At 44.9% G+C, this 27,115-nt stretch overlaps 3 protein-coding genes across 4 annotated transcripts; 2 read left to right on the top strand and 1 right to left on the bottom strand.

The window, feature by feature from the left end:
* The first annotated feature begins 1,752 nt into the window (after positions 1–1,752).
* LOC311008858 (protein mono-ADP-ribosyltransferase PARP14-like) lies at positions 1,753–9,061 on the top strand. Its single transcript, XM_084002791.1, has 13 exons — positions 1,753–1,984; positions 2,069–2,193; positions 2,333–3,802; positions 3,886–4,122; positions 4,224–4,448; positions 4,541–4,595; positions 4,748–4,885; positions 6,750–6,950; positions 7,040–7,222; positions 7,309–7,926; positions 8,012–8,148; positions 8,240–8,420; positions 8,504–9,061. The coding sequence occupies exons 1-13, from the start codon at positions 1,813–1,815 to the stop codon at positions 8,794–8,796; spliced, it is 4,035 nt and encodes a 1,344-aa protein (XP_083858917.1). The 5' UTR covers positions 1,753–1,812; the 3' UTR covers positions 8,797–9,061.
* A 256-nt stretch (positions 9,062–9,317) lies between these two features.
* Positions 9,318–17,312, bottom strand: f13a1b (coagulation factor XIII, A1 polypeptide b). Its single transcript, XM_084002792.1, has 15 exons — positions 17,213–17,312; positions 14,576–14,781; positions 13,712–13,900; positions 13,364–13,612; positions 13,157–13,275; positions 12,983–13,090; positions 12,500–12,674; positions 12,210–12,348; positions 11,970–12,073; positions 11,783–11,871; positions 11,537–11,690; positions 11,173–11,448; positions 10,920–11,080; positions 10,692–10,828; positions 9,318–10,325 (listed from the first exon to the last, which is right to left on the bottom strand). Exons 2-15 carry the CDS (start codon positions 14,766–14,768, stop codon positions 10,184–10,186), a joined length of 2,235 nt encoding a protein of 744 aa, XP_083858918.1. The 5' UTR covers positions 14,769–14,781; positions 17,213–17,312; the 3' UTR covers positions 9,318–10,183.
* A 2,624-nt stretch (positions 17,313–19,936) lies between these two features.
* On the top strand, positions 19,937–26,839 carry LOC311008856 (uncharacterized protein). 2 transcript variants are annotated; one of them, XM_084002785.1, is made up of 3 exons: positions 19,937–20,203; positions 20,468–21,289; positions 21,574–26,839. In XM_084002785.1, exons 1-3 carry the CDS (start codon positions 20,155–20,157, stop codon positions 26,700–26,702), a joined length of 6,000 nt encoding a protein of 1,999 aa, XP_083858911.1. In that variant the 5' UTR covers positions 19,937–20,154; the 3' UTR covers positions 26,703–26,839. The 2 variants fall into 2 exon arrangements, with proteins under 2 accessions (XP_083858911.1, XP_083858912.1); XM_084002786.1 differs by having other exon boundaries at positions 20,516–21,289.
* The last annotated feature ends 276 nt before the right edge of the window (positions 26,840–27,115 follow it).

Here is a 27,115-nt window from a genome sequence, read left to right on the forward strand (position 1 = left end):
GTCATGAAAAATTGGGAGTAAAAACAAAAGTGTTGCATTCATATTTGGTGTTTAGAAATATGAAGTAATAAGCCATCATATTGGGTTCATATTTCGCAACAGAATTAATGATGTTTGTCTTTGACAATGACCGTAACTTTGTTCAGTGAGAATTTTAGAAAAAGAAGTTGGACGACAAGTTGAGATAGTTCCTCAAATAAATATTTGTTATTTCACTGATAAATGTGTTTATGATGATTTTAATCTTAATGTTAATGCGTCACAAGGATAGGATATTGATGATGCATTAACGTTTTAGGTTCTGACTGGTACTTTTCTACCTTCTAGATAACTTGCCTTTCATGCGTCAGTGATAAGATGTCATTAACTAAGTATACATATTGAGCCAACTACACCCACCCCATTCCTTAGATATCAGCTGGTAAAACTCGTGCGTAGGGTTAGGGTTGGGCAGAGTGATCAGAGACAGTCACTTTCCAGACTCAACGGATGGCACTTGCTACTGTGTTATTAAAGTGAAGACAGACTACAAGCCGTTTATCAGAGCCGGAACGTTGAATTCCCCCTGCAGGCACAGCAAATAATTACAATAAAAACAATGTTGAAGTGGACAATCACCAATTACAATTACGACAAATATAGTTTCAGTTATTTTCCTTTCACTGGTGATGCAGCTTTGCATCCTTATTAGGGTTCCTCACTGTCAACTGTTTTCATTTGAATGAATTCCTCGGTACGAATTAATTCCTCGGTACAGCCCAGGATGTTACTCGTTTGAAAACACGTGAAGCTCTGAAATGTTTGGTACTGAAGGTCATTCAGGTAAATAAATGATCAAATAACATGCTGCTGCCTCCTCTGCGCCAGTTGTAGCGTAAACCAAAGTAAGTGTGTTTGAGTGAATCAGAATTCAGAGGGAAATGTCGCTGCGCAATCAGAAAACAACAACCTATGATTCAGCTGTTTCTCAACGTTTGGTCTCAAGTGTGTACTGAGGTTTGCACATTTTCCCAATGCCAGGGGACAAATGTGTTCAGAACAAAAGCCAGCTGGGAGATTAAAACAAAAACATAAAATGAAGTCCTGATGTGTCAACACCACACACCCTCTCAAGCTTGAACTAAGCTCAGTTAATCTCCGTGAACAAATAAAAGGCTTTTAGAAGTTTTTACATTCATATTAAAGCACGATTGCCAAAATGTGGACAACGATGAATTATCTTCTGTACTACTTTTACTGGGCTGCTGGGAGCTCACTGCATGAGGTTGTTCTTGAATTGGCAGTCTGAAATCAGCTGCTCCATTGTCACCAGTGCACCAGCAGAGATTTTAGTCTGAGTAGGACATCTAGTGGTTATAAACTGGAAATGCCACAGGATGTCAGTTTTACACCAAAACCTTAAGTCTTTTTTGATATTGTGCAAAATCATCAAGATTATATTCCAAGTCTTTAAAAAATGATTTTCTCCGGCCCGACTTCTCTGATTGGACAGGGTTTTCACAGTCCTGCAACAGCCACAGATGACATTTTTGTATTTTTATGTCGGATCATTTAATGTATTGATGGTTATCGGTGTGTTACGAGGATTTCAAGTGATATAACAGTGTTTCTGAATAGAATCACCTACTCTGCCTTTAAGGAAACACCTATAAAGCTAATAGCTGCCTATTTATGTCTCTGGGCGTGTCTATTTGCAAATGTGTAATAACGAGGAAATGAAAGTGAAACCAAACAAAAGCATTTCAGACGGCAGAGGAAAGCCACTAAGTAGTGCTACTTAAAAGTCTTTTTGAGTTCAGAATCGGGGGATAAATGGCTCTATACCAACATCCATTATTCTTTGAAGCAAAAGATCTGACGGACAGAGAGAAGGACAAAATCAGGAGGCACTTTCAGAAGAGACGAGATTCTGGCGGAGGCGAATGTGGGATGATTGAAAAGGCCGGTGGCGACACATACAAGATATGTTTCAGGGAAAAAGAAGGTAAGGAATCCCATTACGTTAAAATGAGTGACGTGTGCAATAGCAGTCCTAGTTTACAAGGTTTGTTTGTCTTTTCTTCTACAGACCAGGAAAGGGTTTTACAGAGGAAGTTTCACACCATCTCCCTTCCTTGTGGAGAACTACGTCTCACCGTAAACCGGACCAATGCACCGCAGACCACCGATCAGACATCCACCAGCCAATCACAGGTGACGCTTTAGACGCTTTATGTGACAGCTTAATCAAAGTTGACTATTTGTATTCATACATTAAACAAAATCTAAGGTTTTATCAGACATACATTACTATAAATTCATTAATTTGTTCGATATTGCTTTCCTTCTTCAGACATTAACAAAAGTAAACACAAAAGGCTTTGAGAAGATTTTCAAGATGGATATTTTCCTGATGTGTTTCCTGAGAGACAACCCTAAAGCATATAAGGTGCTACAGAAGCAGCTCTCTTCTATCGGCTGCACGGTGGAGTTCGATTGTTACGCGGAGGAGGCGGTGGTTAAGGGGGATATCGAGAAGGGGCCTGGAGGAGCCTTTGGTGCTGCGGAGAAATGGGAGACGCAGGTGGATCGGGTCTTCATCGGTCTCACCGAGACCTACCTCTGCTATCATGTGTTTGAGCCGAACAGAGCCAAAATCTTCCTCTCCTCTGTGACCGACGACATGAAAGTGTACCCTGAGAGAGGTTATGTCGTGGTCGTGGGAGAAGTGGAGGCGGTGAATGCCAGGATTGCAATCCTGGAAAAGAGTCTGCCAATCCGGACGGAGTTACCGATTGTGGAGAAGCAGTTCAAACCGGTAGAAGAAGAGTTTAGCCGAGGAATGCGTAAACATTTCCCAGAAGTTAAACTCCTCATAGGCAACGCCACGATCGTCTTGGAGGGCCTCGAAAAGGAGGTGCACTCAGGAGCCAGAGTACTCAGTGAACTAATGAAAAAGGTAAAGGAAAAGAGAGTTAAGCTCTGCGGCGATTTAATAAACTTTATAACATCCAGCGATGCCGTCTCCAATTTAAACGCTTGCTTCCGGAAGAGCCTCAGAAACCCTGTTTTCCTAGAGGTGGGGTCCGAGCTGGTCCTGTCCAGTCTGTCCTCTGATGCCCTGGACGAGGCTGAGGCAGCGTTGCAGAGAAACCTTTGTGTGGCGAATGTGCCGCTGCAGGGAGCTGCAGCTGTGCCTCCAGACCTAGACCGAGTGAAGGAAATCCTCCACCAGGTCACGAGCAAGGCAAACTCTCGACAGGTCAGCGTGGACGTCAGCTTCGTCCTCGGATCCAACGGAGCCACCGAAGTACGACTGGTGGGCTACAGCGACACTGTGAACAAGCTCAGGGACGCTCTGCACGACTTCCTGATGAACCAAGTCAGGACACAAGAAGTGCTGAACCTACCTCATCCTGAACTGCTCGACTGTTTTGATAAAATCCTAGACCTGATCGGCATGAAGCAGACCAAAGTGACCTTTGAGCCCACGCATCACCCACACCCTTGTGTGCTTGTGTCTGGTCCCAGGAGTGTGGTCCAGGACACCCAGCATGCCCTAATGGAAGCTCTATCCAGGCTGACGTTAGACACGTTGGTTCTGGACGGACCGGGGGCTCAGCGGTACTTCCAATCAGAGGGTCGAGGGAGCAAGGAGCTGGTCGAGAGCTCCTCTCAGGTTCTCATCAGAGAAAAGCAAAGTGTGCACTCCGCGATTGTGAAAACTAATCCCACAAGCAACGTTCGTGCCAGTGATGTTGGGAGAACTGCAGTCACCAAGACAAGTCTGGAAATCAGGCTCGGGAGCTTGGTGGATGAGCAGGTTCGACAATTTCTGTTCCACTTTAAATAACATAATACAGGAGCGATGCAACCACTCACTGACTTAACAAATTATTTCCACAGGTGAATGTGTTGGTGGTCCCCATGCTCAACATGCAGCTGCCTTCTACCAATATTGGTAAATGCCTGGTAAAAAAAGCTGGGTCAGCACTCAAGTTTAATTTCCACTTGATGGCAGAGACCTGTACACTCGCCCCCGGTGATGTCCTGCAGGTCGATGCGCCTTCATCTCTAGGCTGCTCCAAGCTCTTCTTCATTGAGTGCTTGCCATGGGATGGAGTCAAAGGGCAGAGTGTGCAGGTAAGGTGCAGTACTTCAAAGAGGTGTTGCATAATAGGTGTATAAAAACTGTATGTGTACACATCCATCCGCTCATTGTCTGATGGTTTCCTGTTTTGCAGTCGCTGAGTAAGGGACTGCAGAGGTGTTTGGACCTTTGTGCACAGCAGGGCTTGTGCTCCGTGGCCTTTCCCGTTATCGGACCCGGGGTTGTTTTAAAGTACCCGCTGACAGACGCCATTGGAGTGCTGACTGAGAGCATTCGCCAGTTTGGATTGTCCGCATCCTCCGGGTCCCTCCCAGCCATCCACGTCGTCATTAAACCAGACTATGCTCACTCTGAGGAGGTGACAATCAACGCATGGACGTCCGGTTTGCAAGATGTGTGCATGCATGGTCTAGTTATCCAAGTGTTAAATGCTGGCATTTTCATTTACAGTGCTACAACGAGGTCTTCAGGCACCTCAGCTTAAATATGAACCAGGGAGGCCAAGGTAATCTACTTATTTGTAATTACTATTATTAAAAATACTGCCATGTATTTGTTACTTTCAAAACATATCTTAAAGTATTTATTCATGATTTCATCATTGTCATTTATCAGATTGAATAGCAGACACAAATAATAATATGTTCTTTGTTTTAGCGATCTTCAGGTCCCTCACCAGTGACCTTGATGACATCACACTGACAGTGGGGGGTGGGGTTAAGCTGCAGCTGGTGTTTGGTGACATCACTAGTGAGACTACAGACGCCGTGGTGAACTATGTTGATTTTCCCCAGGGTGAGTGAGAGCTGAGGATAAGGCTGGGTGGTATAACAATGTCGTGATATGAGATCAGATATTGGATTATCAGATATTTGATTATAAGAATACAGAAAAAAAACTTTTCAGCTTTGTTTTCGATGTATTTCAAATAATCTATTTAGCTCAAACTATAAAAAGGCACACTTAATCCTTCAGTTTATGAGGGAAATTCAAATTCGACATGCTGTCAGACGCATGTAACAGAACAATATTTGCCTCTGACATGAAGTGAAGTCAAAGTGCAGCAGGTTTCAAATATGGGACTTGAACTGACACACACACGTCAACAATGACGCAATAAATCCTAACCTGACAGCTGGTAGTCAAGAAAAAGAAGTGTCAACACACCGGTTACAGTCTGCAGGTCTGTAGTCCTCGTGGAGCTGCTTGCAGACAGCTGGTTCTCCTCGGTTAGCCGGTTCTCCTCGGTTAGCCGGTTCCGTTCACGTGCAGCTGATGTGACGACACAGATATACCGAACAGTTTGGAATGCTGCCTTTACGTGCTATTCGGAAGATCGTACTTCCTACTTGTGAAGTCGGAAATTACGTCATGTTCAAGTGCTTTGTTGTCGGGACGAATTGGAAAAAAATGGCGGACGTAAGGTAACTTTTCACCTCGCCGTTTATTATGGATAGATAAATATATATAATTAGCTCTATATCAAGTTACGCGTAGGCTACATAGATTACAGATTATAATGATGTACACGCAACAGCTAATATGCACTAATACTGTTAACACATTTTAAAAATAATTACGTACCATCGATTACTGAGTCCACTTCTCCGCCATGTTGAAAGGTTCGCTCAACCCGAACTTTTAAACAAAGATGGCGCATCGCCGAGGTGAATTTCAGTTGGCCGATTATCGCCACGTAACGTTTCCTTCTCTCGTTAACTTCGTGATATATTTCTACACAACAGTTGACTTATTCGCTCGCTCATTTTAGTGGAACAACAAGTCGACTTATAACACTACACACCGCGAAGAAACGTATTTTCTATGCTAGCGGCTACTGCGGTTAAGCTAGCTCGTCACTAGCCACCCCCCAAAAAAAACGTTTCTCTCTGACGCAGAGCTTTGAGCAACCAATCAGAAGACGGGGCTATCGCCGGTTGTTGAATTTTTTTTTTTTTTTTAATGAAATTTCGAGTTAATACAAATTAATATTGATAGATTAGCTTTCATATAAACGCTTTATTAAAAAGTGTTTATTTAAAAAAAAAAAAAAAAAAAAAAAAAAAGGGAAAAAAGGAAATCTTAGAGAGAGCTCGAGCGCCACCTTGTGACCGCGCCTATTTTGGTTTAGGACAATAATCTGTAAAACTAATCAGTGTTTAATTAGTGGATAAATGCTGAACTTGGTTAATATTTTACCTGTTTAACAGCAAACTAATATCATTGTAATTGTGAGTATTTTAGCATCCTGACATTAGCATTTAGCTAAAAACTTATAGCCTCACAGAGCTGCTGCTAACATGGCTATCAGTAGCTGCTAATGGGAAAAGTACTGATACTGTATATTGTGTATAAGTAGCAGTACCACAGCGTAGAAATACTAAAGCTAAATGTACTGTATTAAATCTTATTTGAGTAAATGTTTTAAAAGTTTTAGCATCAAAAGTAATAATTACTCAATGGCCCATCACAGAATCATGCATAATATAATAATATATCATCATTTACATGTTGATTTATATTTTGTATTAATACTCAAATTATGCAAAGTAACTAACACTAACAAATACACGTGGTAGAGTAGAACGTACTTAATAAAGCATACAATTTAAATATTCAAGTCAAAATTGTGATTGTGAATATAATCTCTGTTCTACAGCCACTGCATGGCAAGCCTTTTTAACTGGTGTTACCGAAACTGGAGAGGTTTCGGTAACCGAGTCTGAATTGTTGCCACGTCAAGCCATTTTACACGTCAGCAGGAAGTTGGACCCAGTCATTGACAAACGACTGATGTGCAGCATTGTTGAAACGTGTGAAACAAAAAGATTCAAGTCTGTCGCCATTCCTGCCACCTGGGGTGAGTATTTCATAAGACTTTCTCGATGTTTAATTAAAAAAAACACACACCAAATGGTCATTTTGTAGTAACTCACAGCGTTTGTGCAGGAGTGGGTGGGTTGGAGGCCGATGACGTGGCGGGTTTGGTCCTCCGAGGGGTCAAGGAGGCCACGTCGTCCACTCCTCTCCTCTGTCTGGCCGACATCCGCCTTGTCCTGTCCAAGATCAACTTCTTCATGGCCTTTAAAGAGGAAGCAATGCAGATGTTTTCCCCTGCTGCAATCACCAGAGGTGATTCACACACATCCATCTTTTTATTTAGCATGATTACAGTGTTTTGTTGGGAATTTCCACTGATTGTCTGATGCACCTTGCAGCGTCGGCACATCAGTCGCCTCGTCTACAACAACGACCACAACAACAGCCTCCTTCATCTGCCATAGATTTAAGCATCCTCCATACCAGCTCTGCAAATCAGCAGTCGGTCTTCCTCTTCCTGGGTCTCACCAGGGAGGGAGTTGACGGTGCCAAGACGAAGCTGAAGGATCTGCATCAGGCTCAGTGCTCCGCTCAAACCTTTAAGAAGGAGGAGCTGGCAGGCCTCACCCAGGACGACATAAAGGATTTAAAGGAGCTGGTGGAGACCGAGGGCCTGTACGTGCAGGGGGGCCGGTCCGGCCAGGACGCCTTAACAGTGAGCGGGGCGAAAGATGGGGTCAGCAAGGTGATGCAGATGATCAACGCCTGCCTCAGGAGAGAGGTGAGAGTCCGGGAGGAGCGGGACCTGTACACCCGTGTGGCGTGGTGCATCATGGGACAAAGCGGCACGTGGGAGAGACTCCCCAAAACGGCCAATCACGACCTGGAAATGAAGGATGTAGCAGAAGGGATAGCGGACGCACAGAGCATCCGGTGGATTGTGGATCTACAGAGGATGAAGGCCACAAGTCGAAATGGACAGACGGCGGCGCTGAAACGACTCCAGCACCTCCCAGGTGAGGAGATGTTCACAAATTCCTTCTTCCAAGTTCTCTTCCTTCAGCAACAGAAAACAAATCTAACATATCAACTCATTCTCAGACTTCACTCTGCCTCTGTATTGGGACAACATGGCTGCCGGTGAAGCCATGAAGGTGGTCGCACTGCAGTCGTCCTCGGCGGAGTACCGGTCATTGCAGGGGGCCTTCAGACGAACCGCCTCCAACACTGTGATAAAGGTGCTTTCCCTTTGAAACAATGCATTTCACTTCGGCACTGGAGTCACGATCGCTGAACGGAAATGTTTCTTGGTGTTGATTTTCCTCACAGATCGAGCGCTTGCAGAACGTCCACCTGCGACGCGCCTACGAAGCCCAGAAGAAGAGCATCTCTGATAAGAACAAGCAGGTGGGCGGAGCTCGTGAACAGCTGCTGTACCACGGGACGACCCGGGACAACTGCAAGTCCATCATGACAAATGGGTTCAACCGGAGCTTTTCTGGGCAGAACGGTAAACGAAAAACTTCCCCACCAAACCTTTAACTATAGTCGAGGTAAGATGTGTTTTAATTCCCCGTTCCCTCTTATTCTCAGCTACTTCTTACGGCCAGGGAACCTACTTTGCCGTGAACGCCGTCTACTCGGCCCAGCCCACCTACTCCAGGCCAGCTGCCGATGGCTCCCAGTTGATGTTTGTGGCCCGAGTCCTGACCGGCATCTCCACTCGGGGCCACAAAGACATGACGGTTCCTCCTGCTCGCAGCGCCCAGCGGCCCCACGACCGCTACGACAGCGTGGTGAACAGAACCGACAACCCCGACATGTACGTGGTGTTCCACGACAGCCAGGCGTACCCAGACTACCTCATCACCTTCAAGCGAAACTAGCAATTTAACACTGTGGAGTTTTATTCATCTTAGATAGGTTTTCTAGTATGTTTACATGAGTTTATAGTCATACAGAGTATGTTTGAGAGCAGAGGTGGGAAGTAACGAAGCACAATCACTTTTATACTGTACTCTTTTTTTTAACTACATTTTAAAACTTGTTACTTTTTTACTTTTTACTTGTTTATTATAGTTTTAATGAATTTGAGGGGAATTATTGATTAATTATTTTCTTATTTATTTGATGCAAGATTCAGTTTGCCTTTTATTTTTATTTATTTATACTTCAGAGCCTGTACTTTTCTACTTTTACTTGAGTAAAAAAGTAGTTCTACTGTTACCAGAGAGTCTTTTTACAGAAGTATCTGTACTTCTACTTGAGCACAGAATGTCTGTACTTGTTTTTTTTTGGAAATCACTGCTATACTGACAATCTAAACATTAATACAATGAATTGATTACTGCTGTAAAGATGGCACAATGATCAGCACAGACTCACAAAGACACACATTCAGGGAATATACTGTTGCTAATCTTTTATTTGGTTGATATTTGGTCTTGTACAAAGAATACATGTGAAGAAACAGATTTTATAGGTTGATATAAAAAGTAGAAATGTTGATGCTTAAGTTGCATGGTGGGAGTACATTTAGAAAATTAAGCTGAAGCTGCATTAATCAATATTTTGTGTATTAAATGAAAGTAGGATCACATGGGTTGTTGCTCCATTCTGCCCCCTAATGGCCGAAATAAAAAAATTCAACAACAGAACCAAGAAAGTAGTATGGATAGCATGAACGTTACGTGCAAACGTTAATTTATAAGTGTCAGACTCTCCGTTTACTGCTGGCTTTACACTTAAACATTTATCTTCATTGTTCCGAGTGGAAGTTCAACAGTAATGCATCTAAAACAAGTGCATCTTCTAGCTTTAAATGAGGAGTGATTTCAGGGAGAGCCAAACTCACTCTGTACTGATGTACATTTGAGTTCAATTTAAAAAATATTGTTGGGGGAAATAAACAAATTTAATAAGGAATTATATACTTTTCCCAAATGTTATTTCTCACCATCCAACAGAAAGAGAAGATTAGTGACGTTTTAGGATGGATTCTTAGTGACCCTTTAGCTGTAAAAATATCAATATGGTGCGAAGATATGTTGATAAGCCTAGTTGTTTTTAAGAAGTTGCATTTTTAAAAATGACTTGACAAAGACTTAAACTAACAACACTGTCAAAATATCATAATTTTCATTATAAATGCTGAAGCTGTTGTCAGGCTACAGTTACGTATGTTATAGATTTATATCGTGTATGTGAGTGAGTTGTCTGTCAGTGATCCCACAGTGATCCTACAGTGATCCCACAGTGATCCCACAGTGATCCTCAGGGCTGGATGATGACAGAGGCCAGACCGTAGACCTGCCTGAGAGCAGGACAGTCCAGAGAGGCGATCACCCTGCTGCTGCCGGCCCTCTGCGGGGTGAAATACTCGGTCCAGGTCAGGGAGGAGCCTCCTGGGATCAGACTGTAAACGGCAGGTGAAGAGTTAGAGACTGCACTGTGAACATTAACAGAGTGTGACATCACACACATGTTGATACAGAGTAAGAAAGTCATCATGCTCTACAAAACATACTGAAAAATACTGTTTGACAGGAATGGTATGCGGCCATAGTGGATTTTCAATTCAAGCAGTGGATTTCTTTTAAAATGCTGTGGTTTAATGAACAAAGAACAACATCAAACTGAAACACTCACATATTAGAGTGAAAGAGAAAGACCACACACACACACACACACACACACACACACACACACACACACACACACACACACACACACACACACGCACACACACACACACACACACACCTGTTTATTCTATACTCACCTGTAATATTTGGACTTGGGCAGCATGAGCCCGGGTCCTTCCATGCGAATGTAGACGCCCTCCAGGCTGGTGGTGAAGGGGTTGGTGAACTCCACACTCGCCGTCATCTCTTCACTCACTCGGCCGCCCTCCGACACCTGAAGTGCAGAAAAGGACACGCCGCGTCATAAATTCATCTCACACGACGTCAGGATGCGTTCCCAGAAGGCCGCAGTGAAAGCCCCAGACCGTGACGTTGAGTTTGGTGTTGTGCAGGGCGACGACTTTCATGGCGGTGACGATCTGGCCCGTCTCCTTGACCTTCCCGGTGACGATGAAGTGGAGGTTGGCCTGTTCCACCAGATGCTTCATGTAATGCTTGGACTCCACCCTCACAGACTCCTTCACACCTGGAGAGCAGAAGAACACACTTGTTGGTAGTCGATGTGTTTTCTGTGGTTGCTGAGTGAATAAAACTGAGTAAATAAACGCCTTCCTTTACTTTTGTCGGGGCTGATCGTCACCGAGGGATCCTGGAACAGGAACTCGGCGCTGCTGACCCCGGTGTAATACACCACGTTCCCGCTGATGTAGGCGTCCACAGTGCGGCGCTGGTCGCTGCGGTTTATGAACTCCAGGCTGAACTCGAAGTCGTCGCCCACGATGACCTCCATGTTGGGCAGGACCAGGTCTACGTCAGACACGGGAGGTTCGGACTTCTCCCGCTGACAGCCGTACTCCTCTGCTTTCTCCAGGACGGTCCGCTCCTCTGCACTGCCTAGATCGGATGAAACATATCAACGTTTTAGATTTCTCCTCCCTCTTATTATTTCCTGTCCTCCATACGACACGTCTTCAGCTCTGACCTTCAGGAAACTTGTATTGATCGGTGATGTCACGACGGGTCACGTCTCCCGGAGTTTTGGTCAAAATCAAGCGGCCTACGTGAGTCCGGTTCACTTTGACCGGCTCCATGGTCCCGTCTTTACTCCAGGAATAAAACACCACGTCGCTGTTGACCTGTCGGGAGACGTTCCATGAAATACCGGCCTGGATCTCAGCAATTAATAAGAAAAATAATGACACTGAGATGACGTCATTTAAAGACTCACCTCAGCAAACACAAAGGGAGCATCAAATGGGAAGCATATCTGCCCATGTTTGATGGCCTGGACTGATGCAGGACCACATCTGTACATCCCTTTATGGAAAGAGGAAAAGATGCATTTATTTATGCATAAGAACCGATAACCTGTTAATATAAAACCAACATTATTCCATATTATTATTATTATTTACCATCACTGGTCTCCTGTGGTGTTGCATCCACAGCCTGCCAGCCTCCGAAGCCAGTTGGGAGATCTGGTCTGGACATGTAGCACTCATTCCAGCAGTGATAGTTCCTGATAAAGAAAACATTATTTCACATAACCAAGTGCCATAAAAAGCCCCTGTTTTATTATTATCTGACTGAATCCAGCAAATCTGGATGGGGTGATATCTCTGTGTAATGGTGAGCTACAGGGGGAGATGCGTTACCAGATAGAGTCTTTGGTGAGACGTTTGTCGATCCTGCCGTTCTCATCCAGGATGATGTCCATCTTCAGGTTTCCATCGTTGTCGTGAGCGGAGAAAAAGTTGGTGACGACCCGCGACGGGATGCCCAGACAGCGCAGGACTGGAGGCAAAACATTTAACCAACTAAAACAGAGATCTCAGGATTCAATTATGCTACAATTCTTTCTTTGTGCGAGATAATTGAAGCATTTTCAGACTGAAGGGGGTTTGGAGAGGAACATATTGCTGCTTGGATCCAGTGCAGATCTTACAGGTGTTGAAGACGGCGGCGTAGACCCAGCACTGAGCGTAGCAGATGGATTGCTTGGTGCTGGCGTAGGTGAGCAGGATGTCTGTGCTGCCGGTCCAGGAAGTAGGCGCCACTCCGTAGGTGTAGTCACCGCTCCAGTTCCCCACCAGCACGCCTTCGTCATCACGGCTGTTCAGCTGAGCAACAGGGAGCAGATGTTAAGGCTTTTAGAACAACCACTAGATTTCAGACATATAAAATATTAAAAAAAACATGTTTGGCAAATTTTATTTTGAAATGCAGGGATTGTCTGAAAAGTGAGATGAACTTCAGCATCATCAGTCATGGAAAAGTCAATCATTTTATTCACTATATCAGCAATATTGTATACTTTAGTGCACAGCGTTGTTTTGGATATATTGATGCACCATTTATCTGCATCTCTTATGTACCTGTAATGTAGTTCCATGTGTTTTTAGTTTCCATACAGAGTGTATTTTCTCACCATAGCAGAAGCCTTTCTGGCCAACCTGACGGGGTCTCCTCTGTTGGTGATGGGCATGTCAGACCGGTCCATGATGTACAGACAAGCATCCAGGACTCCATAGTTAAACTAGGACGGAAAAACAAACTGTTTAGTCAAAAATAATCGAGCCCTGAATGCGTTTTTTTCCTCTACCTGTCCATAGTTCCAGTTTCTCTCAGCAATGTCGTCGTAGGCGCCGTGGTAGATGATGCCCATCTCGGTCATCACACACTCCTGCCTCTCGTTCTCATCGTCCAGAAACACGGCATCAGCTGGTGGGGGGGGGGGGGGGGGGGAACGCAGCAGGTTATGTTCCTGTTCATCAAAGTGAGCTAAAGTGGTCACGAAGCCGAAACCCACCGGACACCCAGGGGTTGAAGAGGATGTAGAGGTCCCGGCTGGCGTCCTGTCTGGTCCTGCGGATGCCGAAGGGCGTCATCACGGCGACGTACAGTTGGTACTTCCCCACGATGCAGCCGGCCTCAGGGGTCACGCCCATGGTGACCGTGTTGTCGGCGGTAGCCGTGACGCGGCCCAACCAGGAGCTTTGACGCTCCTTGGTGGGGAAGACGGGGATATAGGTGCCCTTGCTGTACTGAGGGCTGGCGCCTGGGAGAACAGGGGTCAGACGCAAAAACGTGAACCTCACGACCCTGGATTAAAAGAGTGTATGATTCAATCATTAACATTCCCGTGTGCTGGGCTCACCGATGACAAACTCCACAGCGAATTTGTCGGTATCGGGTTTGTAAGGACGGTTGAAGGAGACCTTGACCTGGAACTCTTGTCCTCGACGGACGACCAGAGAGTCAGAGTTGAACAACGCCGTGTGGTGTTGGATCTTGTTGGACTCTTCTGGCTTTCTCATCATGTCCACGTCCCAGATGTCAAGATACTCTGAACGAACAGAGAGAGAAACAAAATAAGCTTTTATGGACGAGCATATTTGCCCCGCGATGCTCTCTAAATGTGTCAGCAGTATGTGAGTTATCCCGATAACCGCTAATTTGTGGCCGTTTGTTGTCAAATTCCCGTCCCTGCATTCATAAATTCCTGTCACATGTGATTATCTCCCGCTGTGCATCGCGTTGACAATAACTCGGGGCGGAGTGTGGTGGCAAGCTGCAGGAAGTAAGCAGAGTTTATCCTGTTCAGACGTCACTCATGTGTCAATCATGAGCAGAAACTACTGGAAACCGTGTCACCGTCGGGAAAAGGACATTATCTGTCACACTCCATCTGTCTTCTGCACTTCGATTCTGTCCGTTTATTTGGGAAACAAATGACTTCTGTATGATATAGAAGTATTGCATTGTTACGTGGAGTAGACTTAAGTGGCTGATGGGTCAACTTTGTGTATTTTGTATGTTCACTTCGTCTATTTGCATCAGTAGATTTCGCCTAAATCTACCAAAAGTTATCATTAAATAATGCCTCATTTGCCTATTTTATAAAAAAAAAAGAATGCACTTAATGTGACTTATCATCTGGGGAAGTTTCATGCTGATATCTGAGTAAAAACATCATCGTGCATATTGAAGCTAATGAATGTTTCCCAGTGTGGCTCCTCACCAGTCAGAGGTGGGAATCCTCGTGGACCCGGGGCACCGAAGGGCTCAAACTCAGGTATGTCCTTGGACTCGGAGTTGGAGGTGGCGATGGGAGCCGTGGTGCGGCCGCGGTTCGTCATCTTGGGAGGGCGTCCGGTGGGAGGAGGGGGGGCAGGAGACGGGGTGGGGGTGGGGGTGGCACCTTGATCAGACATGCTGGCCAGAGATCTGGAAGAGACAGACAGCAGATGGAAAACGCACATTTTTACTCTTATTTCTCTTTGTTGTTTTATTTGTGATATTTAAAAAGTGCCCGTTCACTGTAGTTTTATTTTTTTAGGCTGAGTTCCCATGATGCTCTGCTCATTCCTGCATGGTAGGCGAGCTGTTTTCAAACCCATCTGCATGACATCTGTGGGAAAAACCCTGGAAACATGCCACAGTGTGTGTGTGTGTGTCTCCTTTAATTCAAGAGAGAAATATTTTGAAATCGGAAAAGCCGTTAAAGCGAAGCATGAATATATTAAAGCTTGTGAATTATGAAACAACAGTGTGAAACACTTTTATGTTGCACATCGTTTCCATCTGTGCGTATTTGTGTGTTTGCTGGAGGGGAGTTTACGGTCCAGCCCCTTCCTGTGTGATGCTGGGAAAGAAAGACACCCTCACAAACATTGTATTTGTATGTTTTTGTGGCGAGAATACATTAAGGAAGGAATCCACAGCGAGTCTTAATGTGGTTTTCTTCTGTTATTATGAATGATAATTCGAAACAACAGGCAGCTTATGAGCCTAGAATAAAAACTATGAGCTGATAATACATGCAGGAAAGATGGGACCAGCCAACTGAATAATTAATACCTTTTTAAAATAATATTAATGATAAAGGAGTACTGTTGGTTGTACTGCCAGGAGAGGAAGTTTAACAAATGTATTATTAGTGGTAGTAGAGAGGGAACTTGTACAAACCGGAACTCTATACATATTTATATCTTATATGTAGTTTTAGTCCCTTTAGCTTCTACTTTTACTATCTTCTTTATCTTTATCTATTAATATTTTTATATTGTATTAGTCATTTTATAAATTACTAGCAAACAACCCAACTCAACATATAAACCAGAGTAATTAAATAAAGGTAAACACATCAAACTGAATGAGTCTCAGTTTACTCAGAATGACTCATTAAATCCACACGAAACAGAAATAAATGACCTCAACCCTTCAGGCCAGCTGGGATCTCCCCACGACGACACCGAGCAGCAGGGCACCAAGCGGCCGCTGTGGTGGTTATGTAAGTATGTGGTCAGGCTGATTTAACCATTAAACACACACACACACACACACACACACACACACACACACACACACACACACACTGTCATGTTTGTGGCACACCTGCCCCAGAATGAGACTCCCTGTTGCATAATGTAGGCGTGTGCTGGTCGAGGAGAGAAGTTTGGGACGACGTTCGGCTGCATGAGTCACCGTTTGAAACAGTGAAAGCTCTGTTTCACGCCTCAAACACCATGACACAGATAGACAGGCAGACAGACAGACAGACAGATAAACAGGCAGACAGACAGCACAGTGTTGGAAACTATTTCGAGGTACTTACTTGTAACTTATAACTTTATTCTACTTCATACTTCCACATTTCAGAGGCCAATATTTTCATTCCACATTTATTTGACAGCTTTAGTTCGTTGTCACTTTTCTGATTAAGATTTTACATAAAAACAAATAACATGCTATTAAAGCTCTTTTAAATTTGTACATTTTTGTACTGCTACTTTTACTTATGTAAAGTACTTCTTCCGCCACTGTGAAAGCACAATCCAACAACATTCACGTAAAAAATAAAGTCATAACTATATTGAATGTGGATTGGTGATAGTAATTAACTTAAGTGATATTACTTAGCTCACACTTTTATACATGCATTTTTCTTAGTTTCTGCACAAAAACGTTCAAAAGGGCAGAAGTACGAGTGGCATAAAATAAAAATACTCCAGTGATTGAGTAAATGTACGCGTTTACTTCTGCATATTGGAGACCTGAAACGTTTCCAGCTCTGAGGCCGTTGTTATGTTCAAGCAAACACGTTTTTTTAACACAGCTTTGGCAAATGCTGACACAGGAGAAACACACACACACACACACACACACACACACGCTCAACATAACAGACAGAAGTTAAAAGGATCATATTTTGCATTTATAATTAACTTTTAAGACACAAACCTTGAGAAATATTACTATTATTAGCCTCTTTAAGAGCTTTTTAAGTCTACCACAACGAATACTCAGGTAGTGACGCCTTGATTATTAAGGTGTAAAAGACGTCAAATCAAATTTAAATGACAGAAAAGTGCATTAATAACACCGTAACCCTAGTGATGCACAACAGGCTTGGTTTGAGGTTTAAACCAAAACTGTTCCAAAGATTGCAAAACTCACAGAATGTTTCAAATGCATCTCAGATGTGTCATCAGTCATTTTGCATCCTCACATCTGGAAGGATTAAACTACACAATAGTTACCAAGCTGCAGAGGAATGTCGGCGCACCAAAGCAAGAGCTCTTAAAACATGACAACTTAAAAACTTAACCTAACTTTACGGATTAGAAGTTTGTGATTAAGTGCAGCGTGGACGCACCTCGGATGAAGCTGGAGAGAGACGCTGCTGTTGGTTGGAGTCGGTCGGCTGCTGCTGCTGCTGCTGCTGCTGCTCCGTCTTGGGAGACTTCTGCCTCTGCTTTTATAGCCTACAGGGGAGAGGAAGTGTGTGTTGAAGTAGGAGCTCTGCAGGGAATTAGGGTGGTAGTGGGTGTAACTGGTCAGCCAGCCAACCTGGGAGCAGGACGTGGAATCTGCCACATCTGTTATCTCCGTCCAACCCACAGCTGGATGGAGCTCACCCAGAGAAAAGCTGTCAGATGGGAACATACAGTTTGATATTCGGTTCTAATGGGACAGAGAGAACAATCTTCATCTCATGAAGGGGTCGTGGTCCCCAGAGGATGATAATGATGGGTCCTGCCATGACTTTGATTGAAGGATGAGAAGCCGCCTCTTACCTGGCAATGTCTTAATAATCCGTGTTTATGTTGCGTTCACAGGAAAAGCTCCGACTGGTCTATTTTTAATTGTTGGTTTTGCTCACTCAGGGGTGATTGGAGTCTTATTTGACTTGGGTGCTGGGAATCCACTCCTCTTTTGATGGTTTGCGGCGGCATGTTGACCAGCGCCATGCTCTTATTTCAGGTGTCGGTTTGGGTTATCTTTGCACAGGTAGGATCCTCCCACTGCTCCACCAATCACACGTCCTCTCCTCTTCCCCACTGTTTTTGGGGTTTCAGCCTCGGGGATAAATAAAGAGGACATGATTTTTGGAAGTGAAGCCACACGGTTTGTTGTGGGCCTCGGTTTAGTCGGTACTTCCTGGTATAGGCTTCTTATAAGTGCTGACACCGGCGTTAATCTATCTCTGGCAACCAAAATTGACCCACACTTACTGTAAAGGTAACCTGTTTGTTTTTTAGACAAATAAAATGATGCTTACGCTCACAAAACACATTGTGTGCATCATTAAGTTTCCAACAAATTTCCTTTTGTTCAATCGAACGGATCGAATCTAAAGTTTCACTGTTAGTACTTGCAGTATTACTACTGCTACCATTACTACGTTCACTGCTGCTGTTCCACCACCAACACTACTACTCTATAGAACATTTCCACCATTATTCCTCTCACTGCTGCTGCTTTCACTTCCTCTAATACACTACTATACCTCTAAGAACACATTCTGCTTTCACTCCAGCATGTACACAGTTTTCTTTTCCACCCTGGCACTCATACTGGGGCTGAATTGTAATAAATAGGAAGAAATGAGCCACCATACTGCGCGTGCACAAAGTGTCCTTTTCATTCGTTCACTCAATCATCCGGCGCTACCATGAGAAAGACTTTCCATCAGTACAACCCAACAACATTAACATGACATAAAGATTGATTTCCATTTAAAAGCAGAGAGATGCGAGCTGTTTATGTTTGGAAATGATTGGATGCACAAGCTTCACTTTTTAAAATGTGAAAGTCAGCGCCAGATGTGGAAGCAAAGCTAAAGAAATACCTGCAAGCTCCACGGCAGAATACAACTACAGGGGAAAACAATGTGCTGCATCCTTCTGTGTTTCCCGTTTCCACTTATCGTCTGACAAAATCAGCAAATACCAATGCAAACGTCTAAAGAAAAGCTGTGATGCTGCTGGATGTTTTTTAAAATACACATAAAAATACATCCATCAAAACAACTACTTCTCTGGTTAATGGTGATAAATCAATACGGCTGATGCAGTCCTTTCCATAAACAGGGTTTGTGTGTGTTTTTTTTTTTAACGCCGACTGCCGCTGCAGGAAAAGCTGAATCATAAAGGCCCTGATATAATGTGGCGTTTGTGTTTTCATGGGGACTGGACATGGGAACATGTTGTACCACGTATGCAGCCAGGGAACACCACACGGCCGAGCTGCAGTGACGACAGGCAGGCAGATGAAAGATTACTGGCTCAAAACACAAAACGACGACTGTTTGGAAAGAATATGCATCATGTTAGGAAATCCATCAATCCGTTGCTAATTGCACCAGTATTTATTTAGGTTTTGCACCTTCATAAATAAAAGCACAAGCTCTGAAGGAGATGCAGAATCCAAAAATGATGGGGAACACATTACTTTCACCCCTTATTTAGTATTTATAATGATTTATAACACACTGGAAGTTTGACTGAACGCTCGAGAACAATCTGCTCCTTGACCTTATGATGAGACTATTTGTGTCACTTCCTGTTTCCAAGGTCAAGAATGAATTTTGAAACGTAATATTTGCGTAACGTAACATAAGGAACTGGTTTGGGGCTTTATTTTAAAATGCTGGTTAAAATAAATGTTTTTCTCTGTATATTTCTTTCTCATTTGCTGCTGTTTTATGTTGTTATACTAAGTGATATTTGGATCCCAAAATAAGCTCTAAAGTAAGTCAAAACAATCATATATTACTGCTTCATAATTTACACGTTGTGTTAAACTAACCATCTGCTGATTGCCCACTTTTAACCTCAGTAATTTCACAGCATAATTCGAGGCAGGAACTCATTACCACAAGGCCGATTTAGCTCTGTGTCGTTCTGCTGGGTAACGGAAACAGAAGTGCCACACAACAACCACAGGACAGCGGGTCCTACACCGAGCCCAGCAGCCCTCGTGAAGCCTGCTCGCGTTGCAAACGTCTGCAGCGTGCAGCTGCATGTGCGTTTTGCAAGCACGTGCCTGTCAATGTGTCAGAAAAAAGCTCCACCGTGTCATTTTATTTCACTTCCTGTCGTCTTGAATGAGAGCATGTTACAAAAACCACAGGTTGGTCATGTGACACGGCGAGTCTTCCACTTTCGTGCGGCACGAAACTTCATTTTGGTTTGATTCACTACGCTACGAGTGTTTCTGTTTGCGATCACGATGTCGGTTAATAAACTCTTCCTGTAAAAGGGAACCAAAAAGAGGAAGAGGAAGGAGAAGAGGAAGAACGCAGTCAGAGAGGTGATGGACACGACGGATGAGAACTCTAGTTCATTCATCGTCACGAATGGTGGTGAGTTGATTGTGGAGCTCTTACATTCTCTGTTTTATTATAATATTTAAACCAACTTAGTGTGAGAAGTAAACAATACAAGTGTGTACTTTCTGATAGCAAATGCAGTTTAATGTTTATCTAATTTATGATATTTAGATTATTTTGCAACTAAAGAATGTATAATGTTAAGGTGAAATATATAAAGAACATGTTTTAAAGTGCAGTTGTTGTTGAGACTACATGACTGATCATTATAACACTTCTATGTCTTGTGTCATTCAGCTTATCCGGTACGCTGCACTGAGGAAGTACTTCTCCATTTCTTCACAGATGACAGTCGACAGGTCGCCATGGACTCACGACAGCCTCCCGATTCCCGCAGCATCCCTCCGGCTCTCCCAGAGCTCAGGCTGATCCTTCTGGGACGGAAAGGAGCAGGGAAGAGCGCCGCGGGCAACACCATCCTGGGAGGAGGGGATCGCTTTGACAGCGGGAAGCCGACAGAGGAGTGCGTGAACAGGGAAGCCGATGTGGCGGGGAGGAAAGTCATGGTGGTGGACACTCCGGGGTGGGAGTGGTACTACCCGCTCAACAGCACTCCCAACTGGGTGAGGAGGGAGACTTTACGGAGCGTGTCACGTTGCTCTTCTGGACCCCACGCTGTGCTGCTGGTGGTGCGATCCTGCGCCTCCATAACGGAGGACTACATCAAGGAGATAGAGGAGCACCTTGAGCCGCTGGGAAAAGGAGTGTGGGAGCACATCATGCTGCTCTTCACCAGGGGGGACGAACTCGGCCTGGCGTCCATGGAGCAACGCATCTCCACGAGTGGCCCCGGACTGCAGAGACTCCTCCAGAAGTGCGGGAACAGATACCATGTAGTGGATAACAGGAGCAAAGGAGACGGGACGCAGGTTAAAGAGCTGATAAGGAAGCTGGAGGAGATGGTGGGGAGGAAGGAAGGAAGCAGTCATCTAGAGATGGATAATACGGTCCTGGTGGGTCTGGAAGCAGACGGGAAGAGGAGGGCGAGGGAGAGGAGGAAGAAACAGAGGCAGATGGAGGCGCAGGTGCAGAGAGGGACCATCAAAGCTGCACTAATGAGTGAGTCTGCTCAGTTTGTAAAGCCTCTCAAGTCCTCCAAAGGACCTCAGATGAGAAAACCTGTTGAATGTATTCTTATTGGAAAATATAAATGAGTGCTTTAACTCTATTTTAGGTGTATAATAACGTATTAAGCCAACCAGCTAGTAGTGGCGGTATGTGGTTGGCTTGTTTTGATGTATTTCTGGCCCCTGAACTTCCTTCATTTTTATCAGAGCTGAACTTTATATGAGCATACACTCATCACAAATATATTTCACCACAAATCTGTACCTCCCTTCCAGGCGAGGGTCTTCAGGGTTCCGATCTCGACGCCCACCAGTCGTTCTCCAAGGCTCCCCCACGTTTACACGAGGTCAGAGTGGTTCTGCTGGGCGAGCGTGAAACAGGAAAGAGCTCTGCCGGCAACACCATCCTGGGCAACGGGGGCTTCTTCCAGGCCGGGGCCGTGACGGAGGAGTGCATCCAGCAGCAAGCGGAGGTAGACATGCGGCTGGTGACGGTTGTGGACACCCCGGGGTGGGAGGGAGGTGTAGCGGGTGCCACGCCTGAAAGGGTGAAGAGGGAGATCGTCAACAGCGTGGCCATGTGTCTGCCTGGGCCCCACGCCCTCCTGCTGACTCTGAGGGTGGACACACTGGTGAGGGCGGCACATGTTAGCGAACATCTGGAGCTACTGGGCGAGGGCGTATGGAGACACACCATATTGCTGTTCACGCACGGGGATCAGCTCCGAGAGGGGGTGGATATCCAGCAGCACATCCGCGGTGGGGGCAGGGACCTCCAGGGCCTCATGGAGAAGTGCAGGGGCAGGTACCACATTATAAGCAGCGGAGATGGAGGCGCCAGCAAGGTGACGGAGCTCCTGCAGAAGGTGGAAAAGATGGCCGCGATGAACAGGTGCGAGGCTTTCTCCGGCCTGGTGCAGGAGGTCAGGGATCTGAGCCGGCGCAGGAACGAGAAGTTCAACCAGCGCCTGAAAGACATGGAGGACAAAATGCTTCGTCAGGAGGACGAGCTGAAAAATATGAGAGAGAGGGAGATGAAAAAACTCAGGTGGTTTTTTGACTTGAAGAAAAAGTTGAAATCACCCGGAAAGGCTGGCGTTCAAAGGGAAGAAGAAGAGGAGGAGGAGGACAGGAGGATGGGCGAAAGGAAGAATGACATCGGGGAGCTAGAGGAGAGGATGCGATGGCTGACGGAGGATAAAGAAAGAGAAATTCAGGATCTGAGTGTAGAAAACGAGAGGATCCGTGTAGCACTCAACCAGACTGGAGGAGAAAGGGATGAGGCGATGCTCAACCTGGAGCGAAACGACAGAGAGATCGAAGAGCTGAAAGAAAGAATTGAGGAGCAGCAGCTGAAGCTGCTAGACCTTGAACGTGCCAACGGAGAAAACGAAAGTGAGAGAAAACAGAGGGAGGACACCATTAAAACGAGGAAACAAGAGTGGACGAGTGCGATTAAGAAACTGGAAGAAAACATAGAGCTGCAGAAGAAAGAGAAAACAGAGTGGATGGAAAAAGTGGCTTCTTTAAAAGCAGAGATGGACGAGACTAATAGACACCATGCTGATCTTCTCCAGAGAAAAGAACAAGAAAGAAACCGGGAGATGGTGGAGATGGAAGAAAAACTAAAGAAAGAGATGGAAATAAAACTGTTTGAAAAAGACAAAGAGAGGCGAGAAATGAGAGAGAAAGCCTCAGAGGAAAGGCAGATAACTCTCGATAAAGTTGAAGAAATTAAATCACATCACAAGAAAGAGATAGAGAGAAAAACACAAGAGAAAGAGAGAGAAATAAAGGGTTTAAAAATGCAGCATCAGGAGGAGATGGACAGAAAAATCTGTGAAATGGAAAAAATGATGGAGAAAATTAAAGTTAAACACCAAGAAGAAATTGATCAGATGTTGAAGGACAATTTAGAAATCATAGAAATAGTCAAACAACAGCATGACAATGAAATAAAGGACACACGGCAAGAAAAACAAAGAGAGACTGCAGAGCTGAAAGAGCAGTTTGCAAAAGAAACTGAGGAGCACATGCAGGCCAAACAGAGAGAGATAGCCGAGTTACAGCTAAGGCATTTCGTCCAAACAGAAGGACAAATGCTGGAAAACGAAAAAGAGAAGGAAGTGATTCACCTTAATTACAAAACAGACATGGCACAGACGATGCAAGAGAAAGAAAAAGAGGTGGACGTGTTAAAACTGCAGCATCAGGAAGAAATGGCAAGAAAAATGAATGAAATGGAAAAAAGAATAGAGACTGAGAGAGCTGAACATCAGGAGGAAATCAATAGAAAAGTGAAAGAGAAGGAGGACGATGTGGAAACGGTCCGACAACAGTACAGTGATCAAATAAGGGACGTGGAGCGACAAAGACAAAGAGACATTCAAGAGCTGAAACAGCAGTTTGACAAAGAAATTGAGACACAAATGCAGGAAAGACAAAGAGAGATAAGAGAGTTGGTGGAGAAGCACGCCGCCCAAACGGAAGAAAGGGAGCTCGAAAATAAAAAAGAGAAGGAAGTGACTCATGAAAACCATGAAAAGTACATTTTGCTAAAACTGCAAGAGAGAGACGGACTGATAGAGGAGATAAAACATCAGCACGTCAATGAACTCAAAGAAAGGCTGCAAGAAAGTGACCAGGAAAAGGAAAAGCTTGTGGTGAATCTCAAGGAAGAGATGGAGCAAAGACTGGAGGGAAAGGATAAAGAGATGGAGGCGATGATGCTGAATGTGAATGAAATGAAAGATAAGCTGCAACAAAAGGAAGAGAAAGAAATACATCATTTAAATGACAAGCGAGACATGGAGCAGAGACTGGGGGAAAGAGAAAGGGAAACAGAAGTGATAAAAGAACATTTGAAAGAACTTGAGCAACAATTGCGTCAGACAGAAGAGGAAGGAAAAAGAGATAGATTAAATCACAAGAAACAGATGGAGCAAAAACTCCAAGAGAAAGACAGAATGATAGAAAAACTGAATCAGCATATAGTGGACATCGATGAAATCCTGCAGAGGAAAGAAGAAGAGAGAGGAGAGATTATTCTCAATCAAAAGAAAGAGGCAGAGAGACGACTGCAGGACAGAGAACGAGAGATGGAGGAGATGAAACTACAGCTTTTAAATGACACGGAGAGAAAACTAAAAGAGAAGGAAGCTGAGATTGAGAGTGTTCAACAACAGGCCGACTCCAGGGAGAAGAGATGGAGGGAAGAGCAGAGGACGAAGGATGAGAAAATCCTCAACGAGAAAACAGAAGAAATAACAAGAGTACAGTGTCTTCTCATGGAGAGAGACCGCGAGATTGACGAGGTGAAAAAGATGTGTTCAAACTACGTAAAAGACATGGAAGAGCTGAAAGAAAGCAATGAAAAACAAATCTCAAGTATGATCGAGATACAGAGGAAAAAAGATGCTGAAACGGTGGAAAAACGTCAGGAGAAAGAAGAAGAGCTGAGGCTGAGAGACAAAGAATACGAGAAAGAGACAAGCCAGCTGAGGCTAACCATCGAGCAGACAAAGTCGGAGCTGAAGGAGCTCACGAAGAGGATGGAGGAGGAGATGACCAGCATGATTCGGGAATATGAAAAGGAGATCGCAAGAAGCAGCGACAGCGTAGAATCCATCGCTCAGGAGAGAGATCGAGCTACGAGTCGATCGGAGGAAGTCACGGCGAAATACGAGGAGAGTCGGAGGAGGGTTGAGGAGCTGGAGATGAAGTGTGAGGAGATGAAGAGGGAGAGCGAAGAAGAAGTCGGGAAACATCTGAGGGGATACGAGGAGCAGGTGAGGAGCAGAGAAGCAGAGATACAAGGCGTTCTCGGAGAGAGAGACGTGGAGGTCGGAGGATTAAAAGAGGCAAACCACAAACTGCAAGTGGAGACGGAAAGGATGAGAGAGAGGGAAGGTGAGGCGGGAAGGCAAGTGAACGAAATGAGAGAGTATATCCGAATGAAGGATGAGGAATTGTTGAAAAGGGAAAATGAAGTCGGGGAAAGGGAGCAGCAACTGAGTAGGAACAAAGAAGAGTTGAGACGACACAAACTTGACGAGGAAGAGCTTGTTGAAAATAAGAAAGAAGAGCTTAGTAAATGGGAAGCAAGGCTAGAAAAACAACAACAAGAGCAGGAGGAAAAAGACAAACATGTGAACTCCAGAGCACAGCATATAGAGAAAAAGGAAAGGGAGCTGGAGAGTCTGCTGAGAGCTCTGGAAGGCAAACAGAAAGAGCTAAACTGTCATGGCCAGGATCTCCAGGAGAAGGTGAAAGGGCTGAAAGACCACGGGAAGGAGCTCAAAGACCGGGAGTTTTACTTAAGAAGCGAAGAGCAGGGGTTGCTGGACTGGAAGTCCGAGCTACAGACGCAGAACGAGCACGTGAACTCCACGACGCAGCAGTTAGATGAGATGGGGAGAGAGCTGGCTCTGCTGAAGGAAGAGCTTCACAGCAAAGACAGGAATCTAAAGGCATCACTTAAGAAATTGGGCAAATGGGAAGAGAGTCTTAGAGAACGAGAGGAAGGGCTGCAGAAAAGAGAGACGAGAATTTCAGAGAACGGACAATATGAGGTTGATGACGACGTGGGAATCCATGAGAGGGATTCTTCTGAGCCGACAGTGGAGAGCTCAGAAGACGACGTTCACTTCATGTACAGGGAGGTCAGTGAGAGGAAGGAAAGGGGAAGAGGAAGAGAGTCGGATAGGGAGGATCAGAGGGTGAAAACAGCATCGTCAGCTGCAGGGAGCGATGACTATCACCTGGAAACACTAAAAGAGACAGAGACGGGCAGAGAAAGTGCAAAGGTGGTTCAGGATTCCACGTTTTTATCTAGAAGCTCAAACAATAAACACCTTCCTGGGTCGGAGTTGAGGCTGGTGGTGTTAGGGGAGTCGTGGTCGTCTGGATCCCCCGCTGGAGTCACCATCCTGTTTGGAACGGCGTCCAAGCCCGACGGGTCGACCTTCAGGCCCTGGAGAGGTCAGGCAGCTGGACGCCGACTTGCCGTGGCAGAACCGCTCGGTCTGAAGTGGCGGGACGGACCGGATCCGACCAACGCCACGCAGAGGAGAAGCATCCTGGACAGCGTGGCCTGGTGCGAGCCGGGGCCTCACGCCGTCCTCCTGCTCATGCCGGCCTTCTTGACCTGCACGCAGAAATACAGGAGGGCAGTGGAGGAGCACGTCGGTTTGCTGGGGGAAGACATTTGGCGGCGCACGCTGGTGCTGTTCACGTGGGGGGAAATGTTAGGGGAGAGCGCAGAGCAGCACGTCCTGAGGAACGGGGAGCTAACGGGGCTCGTGGAGAGATGTGGGGGCAGGTTTCATGTGCTGAGCAATAAGAGCAAGTCTTTGACTGAAGGATTGTTTCAGAAGATGGAAGATATGGTGGAGCAGCAGCATTAAATAATAGGGTTTTATATTATGTGAATATTATTTAAGGAATTTAAAAGGTTTTGATGGGTTTTTTGTGGACATTTTCTAATTTTTGCATTTTTGGTGCAACATTTGATCTTGTAATCAATTTAAATCTGAAAAGTAACCAGTACTGTAACAGAAAATGGAAATAAATACCTCAAACTTGTATTAAAGTCACTACTTGAGAACGACTGAAAGATTTTCTGAATGATTCATATGAATAACTTATTCATTGCTTTTAAGTAATCATATAAAATTCTGCATGGGCTGCAAATCCAACACGATTTCTCAGACACACTTTAGCTGACCTGCAGCGTCTCCACCAGTGGGGGAAAACCAACACAAAAAAAAATAACTTTTATAGTCTCTCCACAAGATGGGGACCTTGTGTCAGCGGAGAG

Source organism: Eutrigla gurnardus (assembly GCF_963514095.1).
Source record: "Eutrigla gurnardus genome assembly, chromosome: 23".
Taxonomy (NCBI): Eukaryota; Metazoa; Chordata; class Actinopteri; order Perciformes; family Triglidae; genus Eutrigla; species Eutrigla gurnardus.